The sequence below is a fragment of the Haliotis asinina genome, chromosome 2, assembly GCF_037392515.1.
Source record: "Haliotis asinina isolate JCU_RB_2024 chromosome 2, JCU_Hal_asi_v2, whole genome shotgun sequence".
NCBI classification, from domain to species: Eukaryota; Metazoa; Mollusca; class Gastropoda; order Lepetellida; family Haliotidae; genus Haliotis; species Haliotis asinina.
In genome coordinates, this window is record NC_090281.1 from 100,869,579 (window position 1) to 100,895,971 (window position 26,393).

Below are 26,393 nucleotides of genomic sequence, written 5' to 3' on the forward strand. Positions count from 1 at the left end.
TAGCTCTAATTGGGAATACACTATAATTGGGAGTAATTGGAAGCAGCCTAAAAGTGGTCTTATCGAAAGGGTCTTGTTGAATATATATGCTGGTAGCAGAATTAGCTATACTCCGAAGCTTCTGAGCAAAGGTGTACCCGCTACCGGTTTTTCTCATCATTCCCTATACTACTGATGTTGCTAAACGTGGCATGGAAATGGAAATCAAGAAAGACAAAAATGACCCAAATCCCAAAATAGCAAAAGGCACCACTTCAGGATCTGTGTGATATATGTGCAAAGTTTCGTTAATAGAGATCACGTGTTTTAGTAGGTATACTCCAGAAATTAAATTTGAAGGGCAAGCGATCTGTGTCAGGTTCAGTCTCTGCATTACCTGTTGTCAAGATTTCTATTCTTTCAAAGATTTCAGCTTTTACTGGCAATCTTGCCAACTTTAAAACTCCTGACTGCTTTTCATTCATGTTAGTCTATGTCTTTCTCTTTGAAGGCACAATCACAGCACAGCACCAGCACATTGTGGGGTAAGTTAGATCTTTTATCATTATATGCACAGTAGGGCAAATTATACAAACAATGTGGTATAAACATACGCCATATCGTGTATACAATATAACAAACCCAATGCACACTAGTTATGTCAATGTAAGTACAAACCTTATCAAACATATAAGAATTGCTTCTCTGGCAATGGCTTTAGAAAAAAATGAGTTGAGCAGGTGGGCAGACAGGCTTGGAAGTGGTCCACCTTGCTATGTACAATACTGGTATCTTTACCACTTCATCCATAAAGTTTGTGGGCTGTGGGGTAGCCTTGTGGTTAAAGAGTTCAGTTGACATGACGAAGACACAGTTTGGATTCCACACATGGGTACGTTTGTCCAGGTCACCGTGTGGAAGTTGTGGTGGCTGAGCGGGTTAGGCGGCTGACTTTGTGTGCTGGCGATTAGGTGCCTGACTCTGAGGGTGCGGGTTCGAATCCCGGATGGGACTCAACCCCAAAAAAGTACTAGTATTTGTACTTTAGTGTGAAAATGAAATCCTAAATATGACATGTTGCATTTGACAACTTCTAAATGGCATCGTGTAATCATCAGCAGTTGTAATTCAAGTCTTTTTATCCCATGTATAAACTGTATACTGTCAAAAGGACAGCCAGATCATGTGTAACATGTACACTGTCAAGAACACAGACAATACATGTGACATGCATACTGTCAAGAACACAGGCAATACATGTGACATGTACACTGCCAGGAGCACAGACAGACAATACATGTGACATGTATACTGCCAGGAGCACAGACAGACAATATATGTGACATGTACACTGCCAGGAGCACAGACAGACAATACATGTGACATGTATACTGCCAGGAGCACAGACAGACAATACGTGTGACATGTATACTGCCAGGAGCACAGACAGACAATACATGTGACATGTATACTGCCAGGAGCACAAACAGACAATTTATGTGACGTATACTGTCAGGAGCACAGACAGACAATACATGTGACATGTACACTGCCAGGAGCACAGACAGACAATACGTGTGACGTACACTGCCAGGAGCACAGACAGACAATACATGTGACATGTATACTGTCAGGAGCACAGACAGACAATATATGTGACGTATACTGTCAGGAGCACATACAGACAATACGTGTGACATGTACACTGCCAGGAGCACAGACAGACAATACATGCGACATGTATACTGCCAGGAGCACAGACAGACAATACGTGTGACGTACACTGCCAGGAGCACAGACAGACAATACGTGTGACATGTATACTGTCAGGAGCACAGACAGACAATATATGTGACGTATACTGTCAGGAGCACATACAGACAATACGTGTGACATGTACACTGCCAGGAGCACAGACAGACAATACATGCGACATGTATACTGCCAGGAGCACAGACAGACAATATGTGTGACATGTACACTGCCAGGAGCACAGACAGACAATACGTGTGACATGTACACTGCCAGGAGCAAAGACAGACAATATGTGTGACATGTACACTGCCAGGAGCACAGACAGACAATATCTGTGACGTATACTGTGAGGAGCACTGACAGACAATATGTGCGACATGTACACTGCCAGGAGCACAGACAGACAATACATGTGACATGTACACTGTCAGGAGCACAGACAGACAATACATGTGACATGTATACTGCCAGGAGCACAGACAGACAATACGTGCGACATGTACACTGCCAAGAGCACAGACAGACAATATGTGTGATGTATACTGCCAGGAGCACAGACAATATGTGTGACATGTATACTGCCAGGAGCACAGACAGACAATACGTGTGACATGTATACTGCCAGGAGCACAGACAGACAATACGTGTGACATTTATATTGTCAAGAGGACAAACAATACATCCAGGTCACCTGTAACATGTATACCATCAAGAGCACAGACAATAAGTGTGACATGTATACTGTCATGATCACCACCAAATCTGTCCACTTCCTGAACACAATTTGCACCGTAGCACTCATTACGATGTCGCTATACACATGCTCTTAAATTGGGATGTCACAGCATGTAATGTGACTCATCACTGAAGATAACAGTTCTCCACCTTTGCAATGGCAATGGGAGATGTTGGCCACACCACTGTCTGCGTTGTTGCTGATGTTGACATGAAAGGACAGGTCCTCACAAAGGTCTTCTGGATCAAATACTAGCCTCATGTAAGCGGTTCTTCACAGTCTGATCAGAAATTGTTCTGAGTCCTGGCACTACCGATGTTGTACTGGATGCTGTGGCGAACCTGTTCCACAAATGTCAAAGCCAAATAAACCTGTCCTGCACAGGGAGGTCACATGGTGTCGACCTGACCTGGGGTGATCACGTGTTGACCCTTGCTGCTGGTAGCAATGCCAAAGTCTTGCTAAGGAGCTCTGTGACACATTCAGTTGCCTTGCAATCGCAGACTGAGAAAAATGCTCCTGGTGAAGAACTGACATCTAACTTTCAGCGAAAACACCCGGTGTCATCACTATTTGATACATAATTCACAAAAACTTGTTTCCGGTGTTAGCAGAATTGAGCAATGGACTTTCTCATAAAGAAATGATCTTGTCACTTATACAGTATATATGTCACACAATATTTTGACACTGCATTTCTACAACATTTTTGATGTGCAAGATAAAAAATCATAAAACCTTCTTAAGACATGAGAGAATTAATTTTACTGTGAATACAAAATCAGCTCAATCTTACATAAATTTACAAATCAAAATAGTTGGTGATGTCAGGTCCAAATGGTTGTCAAGGGGACAGTGATTACTGTCTCAAGAGGTCACGGTGTCCAATATCTCCAGCTGCCAATGATGCAAGTTGTCACCATCACAGATAGTACAGGTGTCAAGCACTACCTCTTCAAGGCATTAATGAAGGCATCCTTAGGCACCTCCACATTACCAATCTGCCGCATTCGTTTTTTACCCTCTGCCTGTTTCTTAAGCAATTTCATTTTCCTGGATATGTCACCGCCATACTGAAACATCGATCCATATCCATACTGAAACATCCAATATCGCACCCATACTGAAACATCGAATGTAATCCCCATACTGGAAAATCCAATATCACACTGAAGCATCCAGTATCATCCCCATACTGAAACATCCAATGTCATCCCCATACTGAAACATCGAATGTAATCCCCATACTGAAACATCGAATGTCATCCCCATACTGAAACATCGAATGTCATCCCCATACTGAAACATCCAATGTCATCCCCATACTGAAACATCCAATGTCATCCCCATACTGAAACATCCAATGTAATCCCCATACTGGAAAATCCAATATCACACTGAAGCATCCAGTATCATCCCCATACTGAAACATCCAATGTCATCCCCATACTGAAACATCCAATGTCATCCCCATACTGAAGCATCCAGTATCATCCCCATACTGAAGCATCCAATGTCATCCCCATACTGAAACATCCAATGTCATCCCCATAATGAAGCATCCAGTATCATCCCCATACTGAAGCATCCAGTATCACACCCATACTGAAACATCCAATATCATCCCCATACTGAAACATCCAGTGTCATCCCCATACTGAAACATCGAATGTAATCCCCATACTGAAACATCGAATGTCATCCCCATACTGAAACATCGAATGTCATCCCCATACTGAAACATCCAATGTCATCCCCATACTGAAACATCCAATGTCATCCCCATACTGAAACATCCAATGTAATCCCCATACTGGAAAATCCAATATCACACTGAAGCATCCAGTATCATCCCCATACTGAAACATCCAATGTCATCCCCATACTGAAACATCCAATGTCATCCCCATACTGAAACATCCAATGTCATCCCCATACTGAAGCATCCAGTATCATCCCCATACTGAAGCATCCAATGTCATCCCCATACTGAAACATCCAATGTCATCCCCATAATGAAGCATCCAGTATCATCCCCATACTGAAGCATCCAGTATCACACCCATACTGAAACATCCAATATCATCCCCATACTGAAACATCCAGTGTCATCCCCATACTGAAACATCCAATATCATCCCCATACTGAAGCATCCAATGTCATCCCCATACTGAAACATCCAATGTCATCCCCATACTGAAACATCCAATGTCATCCCCATACTGAAACATCCAATGTCATCCCCATACTGAAACATCCAGTATCACACCCATACTGAAGCATCCCATGTCATCCCCATAATGAAACATCCAATATCACACATTTGACTAGTACAGATATGCTCACACATTTGGCTAGCACAGACATACTCACAATCTGCCTGAAACAGATATGCTCTCACATTTGGCTAGTACAGATATACCTACACATTTGGCTAGTACATCTTTCCTGAGGGCTCAGATGTCTTCTCTGGCTAGTACAGATATACTCACACATTTGGCTAGTACATCCTTCCTGAGGGCTCGGATGTCTTCTCTGGCTAGTACAGATATACTCACACATTTGGCTAGTACATCCTTCCTGAGGGCTCGGATGTCTTCTCTGGCTAGTACAGATATACTCACACATTTGGCTAGTACAGATATACTCACACATTTGGCTAGTACAGATATACTCACACATTTGGCTAGTACATCCTTCCTGAGGGCTCGGATGTCTTCTCTGGCTAGTATGTGTTTCCCAACAGCTGCTTGGATTGTGATGGTGAACAGCTGACGAGGGATGGACTCCTTGAGACGGGCACACACACCCTTTGACACTGTCCGTGCCTTTGTGGAGTGACAGATCATTGCAAGCTCATCCACAGGCTTACCATTCAACAGGAAGTCCACCTGTAACAGTGATTACACAACAAGAGGTTAATCTGTAACTGGGATTATACAACAAAAGGTTCACCTGAACAGAAATGTAATTGATTACACGATGCCATTTAGAAAGTGGTCAAATGCAACATATGTCATATTTGGGATTTCACTTGGAAGTCGCGGTGGCTGAGCGGGCTAGGCGGCTGACTTTGTGTGCTGGCGATTAGGTGCCTGACTCTGAGGGTGCGGGTTCGAATCCCGGATGGGACTCAACCGAAAAAAGTACTAGAATTTGTACTTTACTAAGAAAGTGAAATCCCAAATATGACATATGTAGAAATGTAATTTTCTGAATAAAATTGATATTTTATACTTATCGTGACTCAAGCTTAATTGCTTACTCTCCTCTTCCTGGCAAAGGTAGTGGAACACCTGAAATCCCATGAAGTTCCCTTCTAAAAGAAGCGGACATAAAATCACACTCACCCAGGTATTACCTCACTTTTCCTGCTCACATGGTCAGCTGACCACCATGCTACTTCATTCTCTCCTGTAATCGCCCAACATGAGAATGCGAGAATTCAGTGTGTCTGTGAGGGGCGGCTGGGAGGGCTTTTGCCGTGAGTCGAGATAAGTATAAAATATCAATTTCATTCAGAAAATTACACATTTTTTCTTATCCTGACTCATGCTTAATTACTTACAGAATCAGATGGAAACGGCAGTGGGTCAGGCCACGCAAGATTCTGCTGTCAGTTGTAAATTACATCCGAAAATTTCCCCCCTAACGGGAACTTGTAACGGCAATAATTCAGACTTATTTTTCTCATATTCATTGACAATGGTTGGCGAATACTGTATTTGATTTCCAAAAATTGCCTTCCATAATAGTAGATAGCGAGCAATTACCATGTAGCGCCAGTGTAGAGGCTAGAGCTCTGACTTCATGTGGATTAGAGGCTCATGGAGGGTCTCATCCTGCTGCTTTATATGCTCTAAGTATAACAGCTCTGATCCACACTGAGATAGTGTTGCGGGATACTTCCATGGATGTCTCAGTAGACTATATAGGGATAAATAAGCGCTTGAACAGTTGTCTTCTAGACTTGGTACACACAATGTACATCTTCAATGCTCTGACTGGACATAATGATAAATCTTGTGTATCATGTGGTTCTAAGATTGACGACAAAGCCAGTATACAGAAATGTCTATCCCGTTGACCTGGCAGTTGATTCTTTGCTATGAAATCTCATCTTAGACCTAAATGAGCTGTTTCCTGGTGACTTGTGTCCAAACTCATTCGATTAAAGTCTTGAGTATGAATTTCTGATATTCTTGCCGCTGTAGCCAAGGCAAGTAAAAACAGCGTCTTTTGAGTCAACATTTCAACTGTGTTAGTACCCTGATCGTGAAGTCTATCGTGAACTGTAGTCTGAGTTAACTTTTCCGCTGATGCGCTTGTATCCCGTTGTCCAGATAAAAAGCACTGCGTAGCCCCCTGAGGTGTAGATAACTGATGATGCGCTTGTATCCCGTTGTCCAGATAAAAAGCACTGCGTAGCCCCCTGAGGTGTAGATAACTGATGATGCGCTTGTATCCCGTTGTCCAGATAAAAAGCACTGCGTAGCCCCCTGAGGTGTAGATAACTGATGATGCGCTTGTATCCCGTTGTCCAGATAAAAAGCACTGCGTAGCCCCCTGAGGTGTAGATAACTGATGATGCGCTTGTATCCCGTTGTCCAGATAAAAAGCACTGCGTAACCCCCTGAGGTGTAGATAACTGATGATGGGCTTGTATCCCGTTGTCCAGATAAAAAGCACTGCGTAGCCCCCTGAGGTGTAGATAACTGATGATGCGCTTGTATCCCGTTGTCCAGATAAAAAGCACTACGTAGCCCCCTGAGGTGTAGATAACTGATGATGCGCTTGTATCCCGTTGTCCAGATAAAAAGCACTGCGTAACCCCCTGAGGTGTAGATAACTGATGATGGGCTTGGTTATCCGTGTAAACAGCCATGGGGCCAAAGATATTCCAAACGGTAGGACTGTCCATTGATAATGGTGACTACAGAAAAAGAAGAGCAGATATTTTCTGGATTCTCGATGTATCAGGATATGTAGGTATGCATCTTGCAGATCTATGCTGGCTAGATAGTACACTGATTGCACTCACTCGGCGTGGGCATATCCTTCTCTGTGCTGCGATCTGATGATCTGGACCGGGATCTTCTGGAAAGTGTGCATGCATGCACCTCCTATTCATCCTCAGACGTGAGTGCCAGTCTCGATGATTGCTCTCGTTGATTCAGTCAGTGTAGTTGACGAGTGCAGTCATCTTTCCTCTTCCAATCTTCGTTCCATGAGGTTCATCATCTACATGGTAATTGTTGCATGAAGCGTCTGCGTCGCATGCATTCGGTGCATGCATTGACGACTGTGTTGAAGAGTTGTCTATGATGCCCAGGAGTGCATTTGACATCTGCGATGTCTGTTGTGGATGAGATGTGTTCTGATGTGTTGAAGACGCCGTCGGCGTTGATCTAGTTGCCGAAGTCCGATGCATGGTGTCTTTATTCCGTATAATTAACGGACACTCGTCAAAATATTGATGTTCTTCTAAAGGGACTATCCCCTCCCCGAATGACTCCTATATCTGCATTGATCTAGAAGATGACGACTTCGAGTTCTTAATTTTCTTGGTCTGAGTCGGTCCTGTCATAACAGATGATCTCTTCTGAGTCTTGGGAGGGGACTCGCCCGACCCTGGACACGACCTTGGAGATACGGCTGGCTTCTTGCTGGAATGAATCTCAAAATCAACACTTAACTGGTTACCTGACTTTATCTCACTAGACTTAGACATGGCTAATGCTAGCCGACGTTGCTAGCATGTCTATGAACAGAGCGTAAGTATAATAAAAATTCTGCTTCAGACAATTTAATGCAAAATACACAGTGAATGTGAGCAGAACATAAAGGTTTACACGCCGAGCAAAGTATGTGCGGGTCAACCGCTAACAGCCGTAATCTGCACTGAAAACATGATTTCATCCTCAGTTGACGAAATATGTGCTAAAAATAGACACAATAATTGTGACAATATAAAATTGTATCAAAATAACAAATACAACAAATATATACAAGCAAAAAACTGTATACAGCACAAATTTAGTTAGAAAAATCGAAAGAATGAAAGATTTATCGCCGTGTACAGGATCCCATTTGCCTCGTCGCCCCCGTCGGGCGATAGGGAGAGGGTAAGGTAGCAGGGCAGTCAGCTGAGCGTGTGCATGGGAAAGGGGAGGTAATAGTTGGGTAAGTTTGATTTTACGTCTGCTTCTTTTAGAAGGGAACTTCAAGGGTGTTCCACTACCTTCGCCAGGAGGAGGAGAGTAAGCAGTTAAGCATGAGTCTGGATAAGGAAAAATAATATACAACAAAAAGTCCACCTGTAACAGCAATTATACAACAGGTAGACCACCTGTAACAGGAATTACACAAGAGGTTCACCTATAACTGGTATTATACCACAGAAACTCCACCCGTCACAGTTATTATGCAACAAGTGGGTCGCCTGTAACAGGTAATATACAATAAGAGGTTAACCTGCAACAGAGATTATACAACAGGAAAGCCACCTGTAACAAACATTATACAAGAGGAAGTCCACCTGTGACAGGGATTATAAACAAAGCAGTTCTCCTGTAACTTTCATTATGCAACAGGAAGTCCACCTGTAACAAAGATTATACAACAGAAACTCCCATCTGTAACACAGGGTTGACACATCAACAAGGCCACTTTTCAGACAGGGATTATACCACAAATATAAACAGCAAGAGTGAAATACCTTTGTGAGACTTGAACTCTCATACCCAGCATCTTCATAGTCAAAACTGAAACAAGCAAGTCGCAGACATGGTACAGACATGGATCACACCTTTGACACAAGAGTCACATGTTACGGGATGTGGATAACACCATTTACACAAGATTCACATGTTACAGGATGTGGATAACACCATGTACACAAGTGTCACATGTTACGGGATGTGGATAACACCATTTACACAAGATTCACATGTTACAGGATGTGGATAACACCATTTACACAAGTGTCACATGTTACGGGATGTGGATAACACCATTTACACAAGATTCACATGTTACGGGATGTGGATAACACCATTTACACAAGTGTCACATGTTACGGGATGTGGATAACACCATTTACACAAGTGTCACATGTTATGGGATGTGGATAACACCATTTACACAAGTGTCACATGTTACGGGATGTGGATAACACCATTTACACAAGATTCACATGTTACGGGATGTGGATAACACCATTTACACAAGTGTCACATGTTACGGGATGTGGATAACACCATTTACACAAGTGTCACATGTTACGGGATGTGGATAACACCATTTACACAAGTGTCACATGTTACGGGATGTGGATAACACCATTTACACAAGTGTCACATGTTACGGGATGTGGATAACACCATTTACACAAGTGTCACATGTTACGGGATGTGGATAACACCATTTACACAAGTGTCACATGTTATGGGATGTGGATAACACCATTTACACAAGTGTCACATGTTACATATGTGGATCACACCTCTAACATAAGTCACACAATACAGATATGGATCACACTTCTAACACAAGAGTCAAAATGTCTGGTGATAATAAAAGCTATTTGCCATTTTAATTAGTGTGGGTGATTTTAACACGAGTCATCAGAAGATAACAAATTCCAGTTATGGCAGTTATGTAAAGCCCAACTTGATGAGTGAACTTTGTTTAATCTACCATAGCTATTGAATTAAAAAAACATGTTTCATGAAATGTAATTTGTGCCTTTGACTTAACAGAAACAGTGGTTGTCATGGAGACTGAAATGTTACCTGGCAAAGCCTGATGTCAGAGACTTGAGATGATCAAAGAAGTCAACAAGGATCTCATTGAGCGGGAATTTTACTTTCATCATGATTCTCTTGTCATCAATGTACGTCTGGTCCTTGACAACACCACGGCGGTCCTGTTAGAACCAAAATCAGATGCGTTGTCAAAAAAAATAATTGTCTATCAACATACACAGAGCTACATACTGTAAATCTATCACATACAAAGAGCCAATACTATGAATCTGTTGCCATACACAGTCACACACTATACTTCTACTACCATACACAAACCCATGTACTAAAGTCTGTTACCATACACACAGCTATGTACTAGAAGTCTATTACCATACACACAGCCATGTACTAGAAGTCTGTTACCATACACACAGCTATGTACTAAAGTCTGTTACCATACACAAAGCCATGTACTAAAGTCTATTACCATACACACAGCTATGTACTAGAAGTCTATTACCATACACAAAGCATGTACTAAAGTCTGTTACTATACACACAGCTATGTACTAGAAGTCTGTTACCATACACACAGCTATGTACTAGAAGTCTGTTACCATACACACAGCTATGTACTAGAAGTCTATTACCATACACAAAGCCATGTACTAAAGTCTGTTACCATACACACAGCTATGTACTAGAAGTCTATTACCATACACAAAGCCATGTACTAAAGTCTGTTACTATACACACAGCTATGTACTAGAAGTCTGTTACCATACACACAGCTATGTACTAGAAGTCTGTTACCATACACACAGCTATGTACTAGAAGTCTGTTACCATACACACAGCTATGTACTAGAAGTCTGTTACCATACACAAAGCCATGTACTAAAGTCTGTTTTCATACACAAAGCCATGTACTAAAGTCTGTTACCATACACACAGCTATGTACTAGAAGTCTGTTACCATACACACAGCTATGTACTAGAAGTCTGTTACCATACACACAGCTATGTACAGTAATTCTATTACCATACACACAGCTATGTACTAGAAGTCTGTTACCATACACACAGCTATGTACAGTAATTCTATTACCATACACACAGCTATGTACTAGAAGTCTGTTACCATACACACAGCTATGTACAGTAATTCTATTACCATACACACAGCTATGTACTAGAAGTCTGTTACCATACACACAGCTATGTACCGTAATTCTATTACCATACACACAGCTATGTACTAAAGTCTGTTACCATACACACAGCTATGTACCGTAATTCTATTACCATACACACAGCTATGTACTAGAAGTCTGTTACCATACACACAGCTATGTACAGTAATTTTATTACCATACACACAGCTATGTACTAGAAGTCTGTTACCATACACACAGCTATGTACCGTAATTCTATTACCATACACACAGCTATGTACTAGAAGTCTGTTACCATACACACAGCTATGTACTAGAAGTCTATTACCATACACAAAGCCATGTACTAAAGTCTGTTACTATACACACAGCTATGTACTAGAAGTCTGTTACCATACACACAGCTATGTACTAGAAGTCTGTTACCATACACACAGCTATGTACTAGAAGTCTGTTACCATACACACAGCTATGTACTAGAAGTCTGTTACCATACACAAAGCCATGTACTAAAGTCTGTTTTCATACACAAAGCCATGTACTAAAGTCTGTTACCATACACACAGCTATGTACTAGAAGTCTGTTACCATACACACAGCTATGTACTAGAAGTCTGTTACCATACACACAGCTATGTACAGTAATTCTATTACCATACACACAGCTATGTACTAGAAGTCTGTTACCATACACACAGCTATGTACAGTAATTCTATTACCATACACACAGCTATGTACTAGAAGTCTGTTACCATACACACAGCTATGTACAGTAATTCTATTACCATACACACAGCTATGTACTAGAAGTCTGTTACCATACACACAGCTATGTACCGTAATTCTATTACCATACACACAGCTATGTACTAAAGTCTGTTACCATACACACAGCTATGTACAGTAATTCTATTACCATACACACAGCTATGTACTAGAAGTCTGTTACCATACACACAGCTATGTACAGTAATTTTATTACCATACACACAGCTATGTACTAAAGTCTGTTACCATACACAAAGCCATGTACTAAAGTCTATTACCATACACACAGCTATGTACTAGAAGTCTATTACCATACACAAAGCCATGTACTAAAGTCTGTTACTATACACACAGCTATGTACTAGAAGTCTGTTACCATACACACAGCTATGTACTAGAAGTCTGTTACCATACACACAGCTATGTACTAGAAGTCTATTACCATACACAAAGCCATGTACTAAAGTCTGTTACTATACACACAGCTATGTACTAGAAGTCTGTTACCATACACACAGCTATGTACTAGAAGTCTGTTACCATACACACAGCTATGTACTAGAAGTCTGTTACCATACACAAAGCCATGTACTAAAGTCTGTTTTCATACACAAAGCCATGTACTAAAGTCTGTTACCATACACACAGCTATGTACTAGAAGTCTGTTACCATACACACAGCTATGTACTAGAAGTCTGTTACCATACACACAGCTATGTACAGTAATTCTATTACCATACACACAGCTATGTACTAGAAGTCTGTTACCATACACACAGCTATGTACAGTAATTCTATTACCATACACACAGCTATGTACTAGAAGTCTGTTACCATACACACAGCTATGTACAGTAATTCTATTACCATACACACAGCTATGTACTAGAAGTCTGTTACCATACACACAGCTATGTACCGTAATTCTATTACCATACACACAGCTATGTACTAAAGTCTGTTACCATACACACAGCTATGTACCGTAATTCTATTACCATACACACAGCTATGTACTAGAAGTCTGTTACCATACACACAGCTATGTACAGTAATTTTATTACCATACACACAGCTATGTACTAGAAGTCTGTTACCATACACACAGCTATGTACCGTAATTCTATTACCATACACACAGCTATGTACTAGAAGTCTGTTACCATACACACAGCTATGTACAGTAATTCTATTACCATACACACAGCTATGTACTAGAAGTCTGTTACCATACACACAGCTATGTACCGTAATTCTATTACCATACACACAGCTATGTACTAGAAGTCTGTTACCATACACACAGCTACGTACTAGAAGTCTGTTACCATACACACAGCTATGTACTAGAAGTCTGTTACCATACACACAGCTATGTACTAGAAGTCTGTTACCATACACACAGCTATGTACCGTAATTCTATTACCATACACACAGCTATGTACAGTAATTCTATTACCATACACACAGCTATGTACTAGAAGTCTGTTACCATACACACAGCTATGTACCGTAATTCTATTACCATACACACAGCTATGTACAGTAATTCTATTACCATACACACAGCTATGTACTAGAAGTCTGTTACCATACACACAGCTATGTACCGTAATTCTATTACCATACACACAGCTATGTACAGTAATTCTATTACCATACACACAGCTATGTACTAGAAGTCTGTTACCATACACACAGCTATGTACCGTAATTCTATTACCATACACACAGCTATGTACAGTAATTCTATTACCATACACACAGCTATGTACTAGAAGTCTGTTACCATACACACAGCTATGTACCGTAATTCTATTACCATACACACAGCTATGTACAGTAATTCTATTACCATACACACAGCTATGTACTAGAAGTCTGTTACCATACACACAGCTATGTACCGTAATTCTATTACCATACACACAGCTATGTACTAGAAGTCTGTTACCATACACACAGCTATGTACTAGAAGTCTGTTACCATACACACAGCTATGTACCGTAATTCTATTACCAAGCACAGAGACATGTACCGTAAGCCTATAACAATACATAGAGCCATGTACTATAAGTCTTACCATACACAGAGCAATGTACAGTACTGGTTTGAGCAAAATACAATGTATACCCATTACCATACACAATGATGTGACACTGCCAAGATAGGAATCTGGCATCAGAATGGTTCCCGTGACGACAGGTTCCTGGAAATCTTCTATAATTCCAGGATCTGGTAGCTGCAGGATAAACAACACACATATGATCATTCTTCCAAAACATTAAACAACACACATATGATCATTCTTCCAAAACATTAAACAACACACATATGATCATTCTTCCAAAACATTAAACAACACACATATGATCATTCTTCCAAAACATTGAACAACAAAGTATAGATGCAGACATCTGTAGCTACAGACTGCTTAACAGTGGTTTTCACTCAAGCAATTATAATGCAACATGAATGTTGTACGGGATGATCAACTCTCCAGGTATATTAGTGGACTAGACAATATTGTACGGGATGATCAACTCTACAGGTATATTAGTGGACTAGACAATATTGTACGGGATGATCAACTCTCCAGGTATATTAGTGGACTAGACAATATTGTTTGGGATGATCAACTCTCCAGGTATATTAGTGAACTACACAATGTTGTATGGGATGATCAACTCTCCAGGTATATTAGTGAACTACACAATGTTGTATGGGATGATCAACTCTACAGGTATATTAGTGAACTACACAATGTTGTATGGGATGATCAACTCTCCAGGTATATTAGTGGACTAGACAATATTGTTTGGGATGATCAACTCTCCAGGTATATTAGTGAACTACACAATGTTGTATGGGATGATCAACTCTACAGGTATATTAGTGAACTACACAATGTTGTACGGGATGATCAACTCTCCAGGTATATTAGTGGACTAGACAATATTGTTTGGGATGATCAACTCTCCAGGTATATTAGTGAACTACTCTCCAGGTATATTAGTGAACTACACAATGTTGTATGGGATGATCAACTCTACAGGTATATTAGTGAACTACACAATGTTGTACGGGATGATCAACTCTCCAGGTATATTAGTGGACTAGACAACATTGTTTGGGATGATCAACTCTCCAGGTATATTAGTGAACTACACAATGTTGTATGGGATGATCAACTCTACAGGTATATTAGTGAACTACACAATGTTGTATGGGATGATCAACTCTCCAGGTATATTAGTGGACTACACAATGTTGTACGGGATGATCAACTCTCCAGGTATATTAGTGAACTACACAATGTTGTATGGGATGATCAACTCTCCAGGTATATTAGTGGACTACACAATGTTGTATGGGATGATCAACTCTCCAGGTATATTAGTGGACTACACAATGTTGTATGGGATGATCAACTCTCCAGGTATATTAGTGGACTACACAATGTTGTATGGGATGATCAACTCTCCAGGTATATTAGTGAACTACACAATGTTGTATGGGATGATCAACTCTCCAGGTATATTAGTGAACTACACAATGTTGTATGGGATGATCAACTCTACAGGTATATTAGTGAACTACACAATGTTGTACGGGATGATCAACTCTCCAGGTATATTAGTGGACTAGACAATATTGTTTGGGATGATCAACTCTCCAGGTATATTAGTGAACTACACAATGTTGTATGGGATGATCAACTCTCCAGGTATATTAGTGAACTACACAATGTTGTATGGGATGATCAACTCTCCAGGTATATTAGTGGACTAGACAATATTGTTTGGGATGATCAACTCTCCAGGTATATTAGTGAACTACACAATGTTGTATGGGATGATCAACTCTCCAGGTATATTAGTGAACTACACAATGTTGTATGGGATGATCAACTCTCCAGGTATATTAGTGGACTACACAATGTTGTATGGGATGATCAACTCTCCAGGTATATTAGTGGACTACACAATGTTGTATGGGATGATCAACTCTCCAGGTATCTTCAGTGGACTGCACAAACTAGTTTAGACAATTGTGGTTTTCGACCAGGTCCTTCACGATTTTTATGTGAAATGAAAATCGCTTCACTGGATCCCGCGCTTCCGGATCCGGACGGCAAAGTTTCAAACCATTCCCACTGATTTCCTTGAAATGAGCTGTGGAAGGAGATATGCATGTGTATGTGTCGCATCAGTACCGCACGACTAAGAGTATCAAAACATTAGGAATGCGTGTCACTCAGGTTGTTAATTAGGATTTGGTGGGTGTGAGAACATTTCATTAGTACAAAAACACATGCTAAGTAGGATTATGGTTAAGGGTCACATGCAACCTAAAACACAACTTTGCAGCTTCTGATACCTTTCGGCATACACATACCGAAACAAATCATCAAAAATGCCAAATCAACCAATAAAGTTCAAGAAAAACGCAATGAAAAAAAAGCCAGCAAAATCGGAGTTGAAACTTATTTCGGAGAAAAAAAGTGGTTTCAAGAGCTATGCTGCGCTGCGCTCACAACACATGCGTAGTGAGTAGGTTTGCAGAGCTTGAAACAGTATTCCTGCCCGGAGCATGAGGTCATGAGCAGTCGCCTAAGCTTGGTTGTGTACAAAAACAAGTAAATAATCTACTTGTTACATAAAAAACATGTTGATTGTGATAAGCAGACTCTGTCACAGAAAAACTCAATGTCTGGTTTATTGATGCTTATATGTCTGTCTGTCTGCTAACGACAATATGCAATGCAAACTTCAATTACTGAAATTAACACCTATTGGGCTTATAAGCCCTAAACAAAGAGCCGGCTAAGCAATGAACCAGTGGCCAATGACAGGGCATCATTACATATGAGTGCACATCCACTGGCCCAGACTGGGTTCGGTGTCATGGCTGCGTTGTTTCGAGGGAGGTAAAGCCAAGTACAAAATACTGCACTTTGCTATTATACGCTTATAATCTTGTTTATTTGTTTTTTCACAATCACCAATGCATTTTATGAACAAGTGATAACTGTGTTTTAATTATGTTTGATTTTGTGGTTGCATGTGACCTTTAACTACACTGTAATTGTACTGTATATAACACTTTTAAACCATATGATCTCATCTGAAAGGTTACTTTCTGCATACAGCATAAGTTCGACATGATGTCATTTGTTGTCAGGGCAAGAAATGCATCTTTAGAATTAAAAAAAGAATGTACGTTTTTTCGTTTGACTTACCACCTGAGGCTTCACATGCCACATGATAACATCCGAGACCTGACAACTTGTAACCTGCCTTCCGCCTTCCATGTATTATTATTGGCACACATATATGTTATGATGATTCACTTTTATTACTACTGACTATTGATTTACTGATATACATACATGATACTTTTATTTATTTTTTTTAAACCCAATTTTCACGTTTTTCTTGTTTGATCCAGTTAAACGGACATCTTGCTATCCAGATGATTTTTGGGTGAAACCAAACCGTCTGTATAAACAGGGTTCGACTATATATCATCTACAGAAACTGTCCCTATATTCTATGTAACTATATGCACATACATGTATCTCCATATACTTCAGAGATGTGAGGTATATTGCCTTGCCATGAGTAACGTATTGGACTGAAAAAAACAAAACTCGTACTATACCCTGTGGGTTGACAAGAGATCACGAAAGATGACTTGAAGAACTTTTTCATGCTGCCACTTCAGAAAAATGGCGTAGAGATGCATGGAGTCGTCTAGTGACAATGGGAGAGGACTACAAAAAGAACAAAGAATAGCGAACAGAGGAAGTCCATCGCCTCCAGAGATTGTTGCCACCACAAATCTCTACACAGAGATTTCGAAAAAAGTGGTCGAAAACAGTCTCTCCCTTCCTAGCACAATCCACCTGTTTTGCCTTTTGGAAAAGAAAACCTATTAAATTAGGCCCATGGAAAGGACCTGATCAAAAACCACTAATGTCTATACTACTCACAATGTTGTATGAGATCAACTAGCCAGGTGTGATCAGGGAACTACACAATGTTGTATGGCAAGATCAACTCAAAAGGTATGGCTGAAGGACTGAAAATCAACTCACTTGGTATGTCCTGGGGACTGAAGATCGACTTACCCATATGTACAGGGTACTGAAGATCGACTTACCCATATGTACAGGGTACTGAAGATCGACTTACCCATATGTACAGGGTACTGAAGAATAACTCATCATGCATGTATATTTGGGGGACTCAACATCAACTCACCTGGCATGCATGTCTGAAGTACTGAAGATCAACACACCAGGTATGTTTGTTCAGGGTACTGAAGATCAACTCACCAGTCATGTACGTTTGGAGGGACTGAAGATCAACTCACCAGTCATGTACGTTTGGAGGGACTGAAGATCAACTCACCAGTCATGTACGTTTGGAGGGACTGAAGATCAACTCACCAGTCATGTACGTTTGGAGGGACTGAAGATCAACTCACCAGGCTCGTATGTTTGGAGGGACTGAAGATCAACTCACCAGGCTCGTATGTTTGGAGGGACTGTAGATCAACTCACCAGGCTCGTATGTTTGGAGGGACTGAAGATCAACTCACCAGGCTCGTATGTTTGGAGGGACTGTAGATCAACTCACCAGGCTCGTATGTTTGGAGGGACTGAAGATCAACTCACCAGGCTCGTATGTTTGGAGGGACTGTAGATCAACTCACCAGGCTCGTATGTTTGGAGGGACTGTAGATCAACTCACCAGGCTCGTATGTTTGGAGGGACTGTAGATCAACTCACCAGGTATGTTTGTTGAGGGTACTGAAGACCAACTTACCAGGTATGTCCTAATGACTGAAGATCAACTCACCCATCATGTGTGTCCTGTGGACTGAAGATCAACTTACCCAGTATTTTGGGGGAATAGAAAATCAACTTACCAGGCATGTATGACCTGCAGACTGAAGATCAACTTAACAGGTATGTTTGGGGGGACTGGCATATTTGTTTCGGGGACTGAGGATTGATCAACTTACCCATTATGTTCCGGGGACATAAGATCAACTCAACAGGGATGTGTGTCCCCAGGCATGAAGACTAACCTACCTGGTATTTTTGGGGAACTGAAGATCAACTCAGTAGAAATGTGTGTCCTAGGGACTGAAGATTAACCTACCTGGCATGTTTGCGGGACTGAAGATCAACTTACTCGATGTCTTCAGGGTACTGAAGATCCAACTCACCATGCACATAAGTTATGGGGACTGAAGATTAACTCACCAGACAAGGATTCAACAGTGTTATTTCCGAGGCTCCATATTTTTTTATATTCTTGGCACCAGAAATCTTCACTGGAATATAGAGTAGACATCTGATCATGATGGGCACAGGACATAACTATCATCACACACAATACACCATCAGAACATTACAAGATGAGTGGAACACTACCTGGGATAGGATGCTACAGCCTGAGATGGAATGCTACAAGAAAGAAGTAAGACACTACCAGACATGCCAACCCTATTTCGGGCCAAAATATAATACTGGATGTCAAAAAGTGTAATACTTATCTTCCGGACACTTTGATATAGTGCACGTTTTCACAAAAGGAATATTTTAGACAGAAATACACTTCAGCAATCATAATGAAACTCCATGCAGCATAAATTATTGGTCAGGTGACACAAGTTACTTTCATTCCTCACAAATTAATTGGACTGAGCGTGATTCTAAGGTTAAGCGATTTCTATGAGTGTGCGGCCATTTCTTAACCCCTACATGAGCGCATAATGAAACACTTCCCTGTCAAATTTTATCCACTTTATTCATTTTCCTAAAACAAAATTTTCACATAGTAAGTGTAATGGCCTAATTAATTGGTAAAAACTGTAAAAATTATGCCAAAAGTCTAATTACCAGTCCCAGTCTAAGGTGGAAAGCTACAAGACAAGAGCAGGACACACCCAGTCTGAGATGGAAAGGTACAAGATAGGGGCAGGACACTACCAGTCTAAGATGGAAAGCTACAAGGTAGGGCAGGACACGACCAGTCTGAGATGGAAAGCTACAAGACAAGAGCAGGACACTACCAGTCTAAAATGGAACGCTACAAGACACTACCAGCCTGATGGAGCCTTATCAAATTGTACCTGACATAGACTGAAAACTTATAGCCTCACCCTTGTATGGAACATTTGGTGCAGTGACGATGATAGAGGCATTGTATTCCTGTTCAAGTCTCTGGTTGAAGACCTCCATGTGCAGCAACCCAAGAAAGCCTAGTCTCCAACCCTGGCCCAGTACGGGACTGAAACAGTTCATCAGGCCAAGCCTTAACTAACTATGTAATCCTCCACCACTTCCATACTGAAACTGACACTTCCTCCACCACTACCATACTGAAACAGACACATCCTCCACCACTATAACACTGAAACAGACACATCCTCCACCACTACCATACTGAAACAGACACATCCTCCACCACTACCATACTCAAACAGACACATCCTCCACCACTATAACACTGAAACTGACACATCCTCCACCACTACCATACTGAAACAGACACATCCTCCACCACTGTAACACTGAAACAGACACATCCTCCACCACTATAACACTGAAACAGACACATCCTCCACCACTACCATACTGAAACAGACACATCCTCCACCACTACCATACTGAAACAGACACATCCTCCACCACTATAACACTGAAACTGACACTTCCTCCACCACTATAACACTGAAACAGACACATCCTCCACCACTTCCATACTGAAACAGACACATCCACCACCACTATAACACTGAAACAGACACATCCTCCACCACTATAACACTGAAACAGACACATCCTCCACCACTATAACACTGAAACTGACACATCCTCCACCACTATAACACTGAAACTGACACATCCTCCACCACTACCATACTGAAACAGACACATCCTCCACCACTATAACACTGAAACAGACACATCCTCCACCACTACCATACTGAAACAGACACATCCTCCACCACTACCATACTGAAACAGACACATACTCCACCACTATAACACTGAAACAGACACTTCCTCCACCACTATAACACTGAAACAGACACATCCTCCACCACTTCCATACTGAAACAGACACATCCTCCACCACTATAACACTGAAACAGACACATCCTCCACCACTATAACACTGAAACAGACACATCCTCCACCACTATAACACTGAAACAGACACATCCTCCACCACTATAACACTGAAACTGACACATCCTCCACCACTATAACACTGAAACAGACACATCCTCCACCACTATAACACTGAAACAGACACATCCTCCACCACTATAACACTGAAACAGACACATCCTCCACCACTATAACACTGAAACAGACACATCCTCCACCACTATAACACTGAAACAGATACATCCTCCACCACTATAACACTGAAACTGACACTTCCTCCACCACTATAACACTGAAACAGACACATCCTCCACCACTATAACACTGAAACTGACACATCCTCCACCACTACCATACTGAAACAGACACATCCTCCACCACTATAACACTGAAACAGACACATCCTCCACCACTATAACACTGAAACAGACACATCCTCCACCACTACCATACTGAAACAGACACATCCTCCACCACTACCATACTGAAACAGACACATCCTCCACCACTACCATACTGAAACAGACACATCCTCCACCACTATAACACTGAAACAGACACTTCCTCCACCACTATAACACTGAAACAGACACATCCTCCACCACTTCCATACTGAAACAGACACATCCTCCACCACTATAACACTGAAACAGACACATCCTCCACCACTATAACACTGAAACAGACACATCCTCCACCACTATAACACTGAAACAGACACATCCTCCACCACTATAACACTGAAACTGACACATCCTCCACCACTATAACACTGAAACAGACACATCCTCCACCACTATAACACTGAAACTGACACTTCCTCCACCACTATAACACTGAAACAGATACATCCTCCACCACTTCCATACTGAAACAGACACATCCTCCACCACTATAACACTGAAACAGACACATCCTCCACCACTATAACACTGAAACAGACACATCCTCCACCACTACCATACTGAAACAGACACATCCTCCACCACTATAACACTGAAACAGACACATCCTCCACCACTATAACACTGAAACAGACACATCCTCCACCACTACCATACTGAAACAGACACATCCTCCACCACTATAACACTGAAACAGACACATCCTCCACCACTATAACACTGAAACAGACACATCCTCCACCACTATAACACTGAAACTGACACATCCTCCACCACTATAACACTGAAACTGACACATCCTCCACCACTATAACACTGAAACAGACACATCCTCCACCACTATAACACTGAAACAGACACATCCTCCACCACTTCCACACTGAAACAGACACATCCTCCACCACTATAACACTGAAACAGACACATCCTCCACCACTATAACACTGAAACAGATACATCCTCCACCACTATAACACTGAAACTGACACTTCCTCCACCACTATAACACTGAAACAGACACATCCTCCACCACTTCCATACTGAAACAGACACATCCTCCACCACTATAACACTGAAACAGACACATCCTCCACCACTATAACACTGAAACAGACACATCCTCCACCACTATAACACTGAAACAGACACATCCTCCACCACTACCATACTGAAACAGACACATCCTCCACCACTATAACACTGAAACAGACACATCCTCCACCACTATAACACTGAAACAGATACATCCTCCATCACTTACCATACTGAAACAGACACATCATTCACCACTACTACACTGAAACAGACACATCCTTCACCACTACCACCACACTGAAACTGACACATGATCTCACCCAGTCTGGAACACACAGATAACAGATGACCTTCAACTCACAACTGAACACGATTCAAGTCTCAGACAATGTCTTCCAGACAGACACCTGCTGTCAATGTTGAAAGACGTCAGCTTAACTCACCTGCTGTCAATGTTGATGGAGACACTGGAGTCATTAAGTGTCAGCCTCTCTATTGAGTTCCGCAGAGCACTATATTCAGATTGGTCACTGGGATACACTCCTGCATACACCTGTAATCAATGTACTGTAACTGGTCACTGGGATACACTCTAGTGTACACCTATCCGTCAAAGTGAATGAAAACCATTTCAAAGCAGGTTACAAGCCAGGGCCAATGCTACTAACCTATCATAGTTCAAGCTGCTTAGAAGCCAGGCTCAATACTACCTATCTACCATGTATCAAGCTGGTTAGAAGCCAGGCTCAGTACTACCTATCTACCATGTATCAAGCTGGTTAGAAGCCAGGCTCAATACTACCTATCTACCATGTATCAAGGTGGTTAGAAGCCAGGATCCATACTACCTACCGATCATGGGTCAAGAAGCATGTGCACAAGTGCCGAGAAGGTTATTTATTCATTAACCTGTGCTGTACTGTCTCCTTGCTTTCTTGCACACCTGGCTGTTCCTTTCTCTGCACTCCTCCCTAACAAATAGTGAGCTGTGAGCCAAACGGAATATAACATGGGACTGGCTGGTTAGAAGCCAGACTCAATACTACCTACCATAGGACGAGCTGGTAAGAAGCCAGGTACTATACTACCTACCTACCATAGGTCGAGCTGGTTAGAAGCCAGACTCAATACTACCTATCTACCATGAATCGAGCAGATTAAAAGCCAGACTCAATACAACCTACGATGAATCGAGCAGGATAAAAGCCAGACTCGATACTACCTACCATGAATCAAGCTGTTTAGAAGCTAGGCACAATACTACCTACCTACCTACCTACCTACCTACCTACCATGAAGCAAGCATGTTAACAACCAGACTCAATACTACCTACCATAGGTCGAGCTGGTTAGAAGCCAGGTACTATACTACCTACCTACCATAGGTCGAGCTGGTTAGAAGTCAGACTCAATACTACCTATCTACCATGAATCGAGCAGATTAAAAGCCAGACTCAATACTACCTACGTTGAATCGAGCAGGATAAAAGCCAGACTCGATACTACCTACCATGAATCAAGCTATTTAGAAGCCAGGCACAATACTACCTACCTACCATGAATCGAGCATGTTAAAAGCCAGACTCAATACTACCTACCATGAATCAAGCTGTTTAGAAGCCAGGCACAATACTACCTACCTACCATGAATCGAGCAGGATAAAAGCCAGACTCGATACTACCTACCATGAATCAAGCTGTTTAGAAGCCAGGCACAATACTACCTACCTACCTACCATGAAGCAAGCATGTTAACAACCAGACTCAATACTACCTACCATAGGTCAAGCTGGTTAGAAGCCAGGTACTATACTACCTACCTACCATAGGTCGAGCTGGTTAGAAGTCAGACTCAATACTACCTATCTACCATGAATCGAGCAGATTAAAAGCCAGACTCAATACTACCTACGATGAATCGTGCAGGATAAAAGCCAGACTCGATACTACCTACCATGAATCAAGCTATTTAGAAGCCAGGCACAATACTACCTACCTACCATGAATCGAGCATGTTAAAAGCCAGACTCAATACTACCTACCATGAATCAAGCTGTTTAGAAGCCATGCACAATACTACCTACCTACCATGAATCGAGCAGGATAAAAGCCAGACTCGATACTACCTACCATGAATCAAGCTGTTTAGAAGCCAGGCACAATACTACCTACCTACCTACCTACCTACCATGAAGCGAGCATGTTAACAGCTTGACTCAATACTACCTACCATAGGTCGAGCTGGTTAGAAGCCAGGTACTATACTACCTACCTACCATAGGTCGAGCTGGTTAGAAGTCAGACTCAATACTACCTATCTACCATGAATCGAGCAGATTAAAAGCCAGACTCAATACTACCTACGTTGAATCGAGCAGGATAAAAGCCAGACTCGATACTACCTACCATGAATCAAGCTATTTAGAAGCCAGGCACAATACTACCTACCTACCATGAATCGAGCATGTTAAAAGCCAGACTCAATACTACCTACCATGAATCAAGCTGTTTAGAAGCCATGCACAATACTACCTACCTACCATGAATCGAGCAGGATAAAAGCCAGACTCGATACTACCTACCATGAATCAAGCTGTTTAGAAGCCAGGCACAATACTACCTACCTACCTACCTACCTACCTACCATGAAGCGAGCATGTTAACAGCTTGACTCAATACTACTTACCATAGGTCGAGCTGGTTAGAAGCCAGGTACTATACTACCTACCTACCATAGGTCGAGCTGGTTAGAAGCCAGACTTAATACTACCTATCTACCATGAATTGAGCAGATTAAAAGCCAGACTCAATACTACCTACGATGAATCGAGCAGGATAAAAGCCAGACTCGATACTACCTACCATGAATCAAGCTATTTAGAAGCCAGGCACAATACTACCTACCTACCTACCATGAAGCGAGCATGTTAACAGCCAGACTCAATACTACCTACCATGGGTCGAGCTGGTCTGAAGCCAGGCAGTGGGGTGACAGGACAGTCAACGAGGTGGAAAGTGTCGCCAATCTGGGCCTCCTTTGTGTTCCGTATGTTGGCCATGACAAAGCCCACCTGGCCCGCATACCTGCAACAGATCTGGCATTGTTTCAGGTTACTGTAAAATCATTATTATTCGCGAGGTTTTAATTTTCGCGTTTCACGCGCAAAAACATTATCCGCGAAAATTAAACCTCCGCGAATAATTATGATAAATTGTGAAAATAAAAACAAACAAAGAGCTTTGAGTTTTAGTTTTGTATTGCTAGGGATTTGACTACAAGTACACTTCATTCATTCATGACTCAGTGAAACAAAAAGATACATAAAAACAAATTAAATAGTTGATTCAACACGTCATTTTCAATGTCTCTGATTGACACGATACACATGACTTTACTAACTTAAAAAAGTCAGGTCACCTGCTACTAGTGAATTTGTCCGAAAGTCCAGCTTGGCGCAATCCGCTTTGGATTAAATCCTTCCTCTTGGATATGTTGTCGTAGGTCTGGATAATCCATTGCGCATGTAGTGGTTTGACAATACTGGTACACGTGCACAGAGCTTTCTGAGTAACTGATTGGCCGAGCGTGGATGA

The 26,393-nt window shown here is 41.5% G+C and overlaps 1 protein-coding gene and 1 pseudogene across 2 annotated transcripts in view; both read right to left on the reverse strand.

The window, feature by feature from the left end:
- Positions 1–528: 528 nt before the first annotated feature.
- On the reverse strand, positions 529–2,387 carry LOC137272172 (uncharacterized; annotated as a pseudogene).
- The window catches only part of LOC137274701 (translation factor Guf1, mitochondrial-like), a 73,797-nt gene continuing 49,701 nt past the window's right edge, over positions 2,298–26,393 (reverse strand). For both annotated transcript variants that reach the window (XM_067808049.1, XM_067808050.1), the window contains exons 10-18: positions 25,754–25,883; positions 23,243–23,352; positions 20,346–20,473; positions 19,444–19,514; positions 14,308–14,409; positions 10,265–10,398; positions 9,190–9,235; positions 5,150–5,362; positions 2,298–3,543 (exon numbers count right to left, since the gene is read on the reverse strand). In XM_067808049.1, coding sequence (XP_067664150.1) covers positions 3,418–3,543; positions 5,150–5,362; positions 9,190–9,235; positions 10,265–10,398; positions 14,308–14,409; positions 19,444–19,514; positions 20,346–20,473; positions 23,243–23,352; positions 25,754–25,883 — 1,060 coding nt within the window. In that variant the 3' untranslated portion in view covers positions 2,298–3,417. The remainder of the gene's footprint in view (positions 3,544–5,149; positions 5,363–9,189; positions 9,236–10,264; positions 10,399–14,307; positions 14,410–19,443; positions 19,515–20,345; positions 20,474–23,242; positions 23,353–25,753; positions 25,884–26,393) is intronic.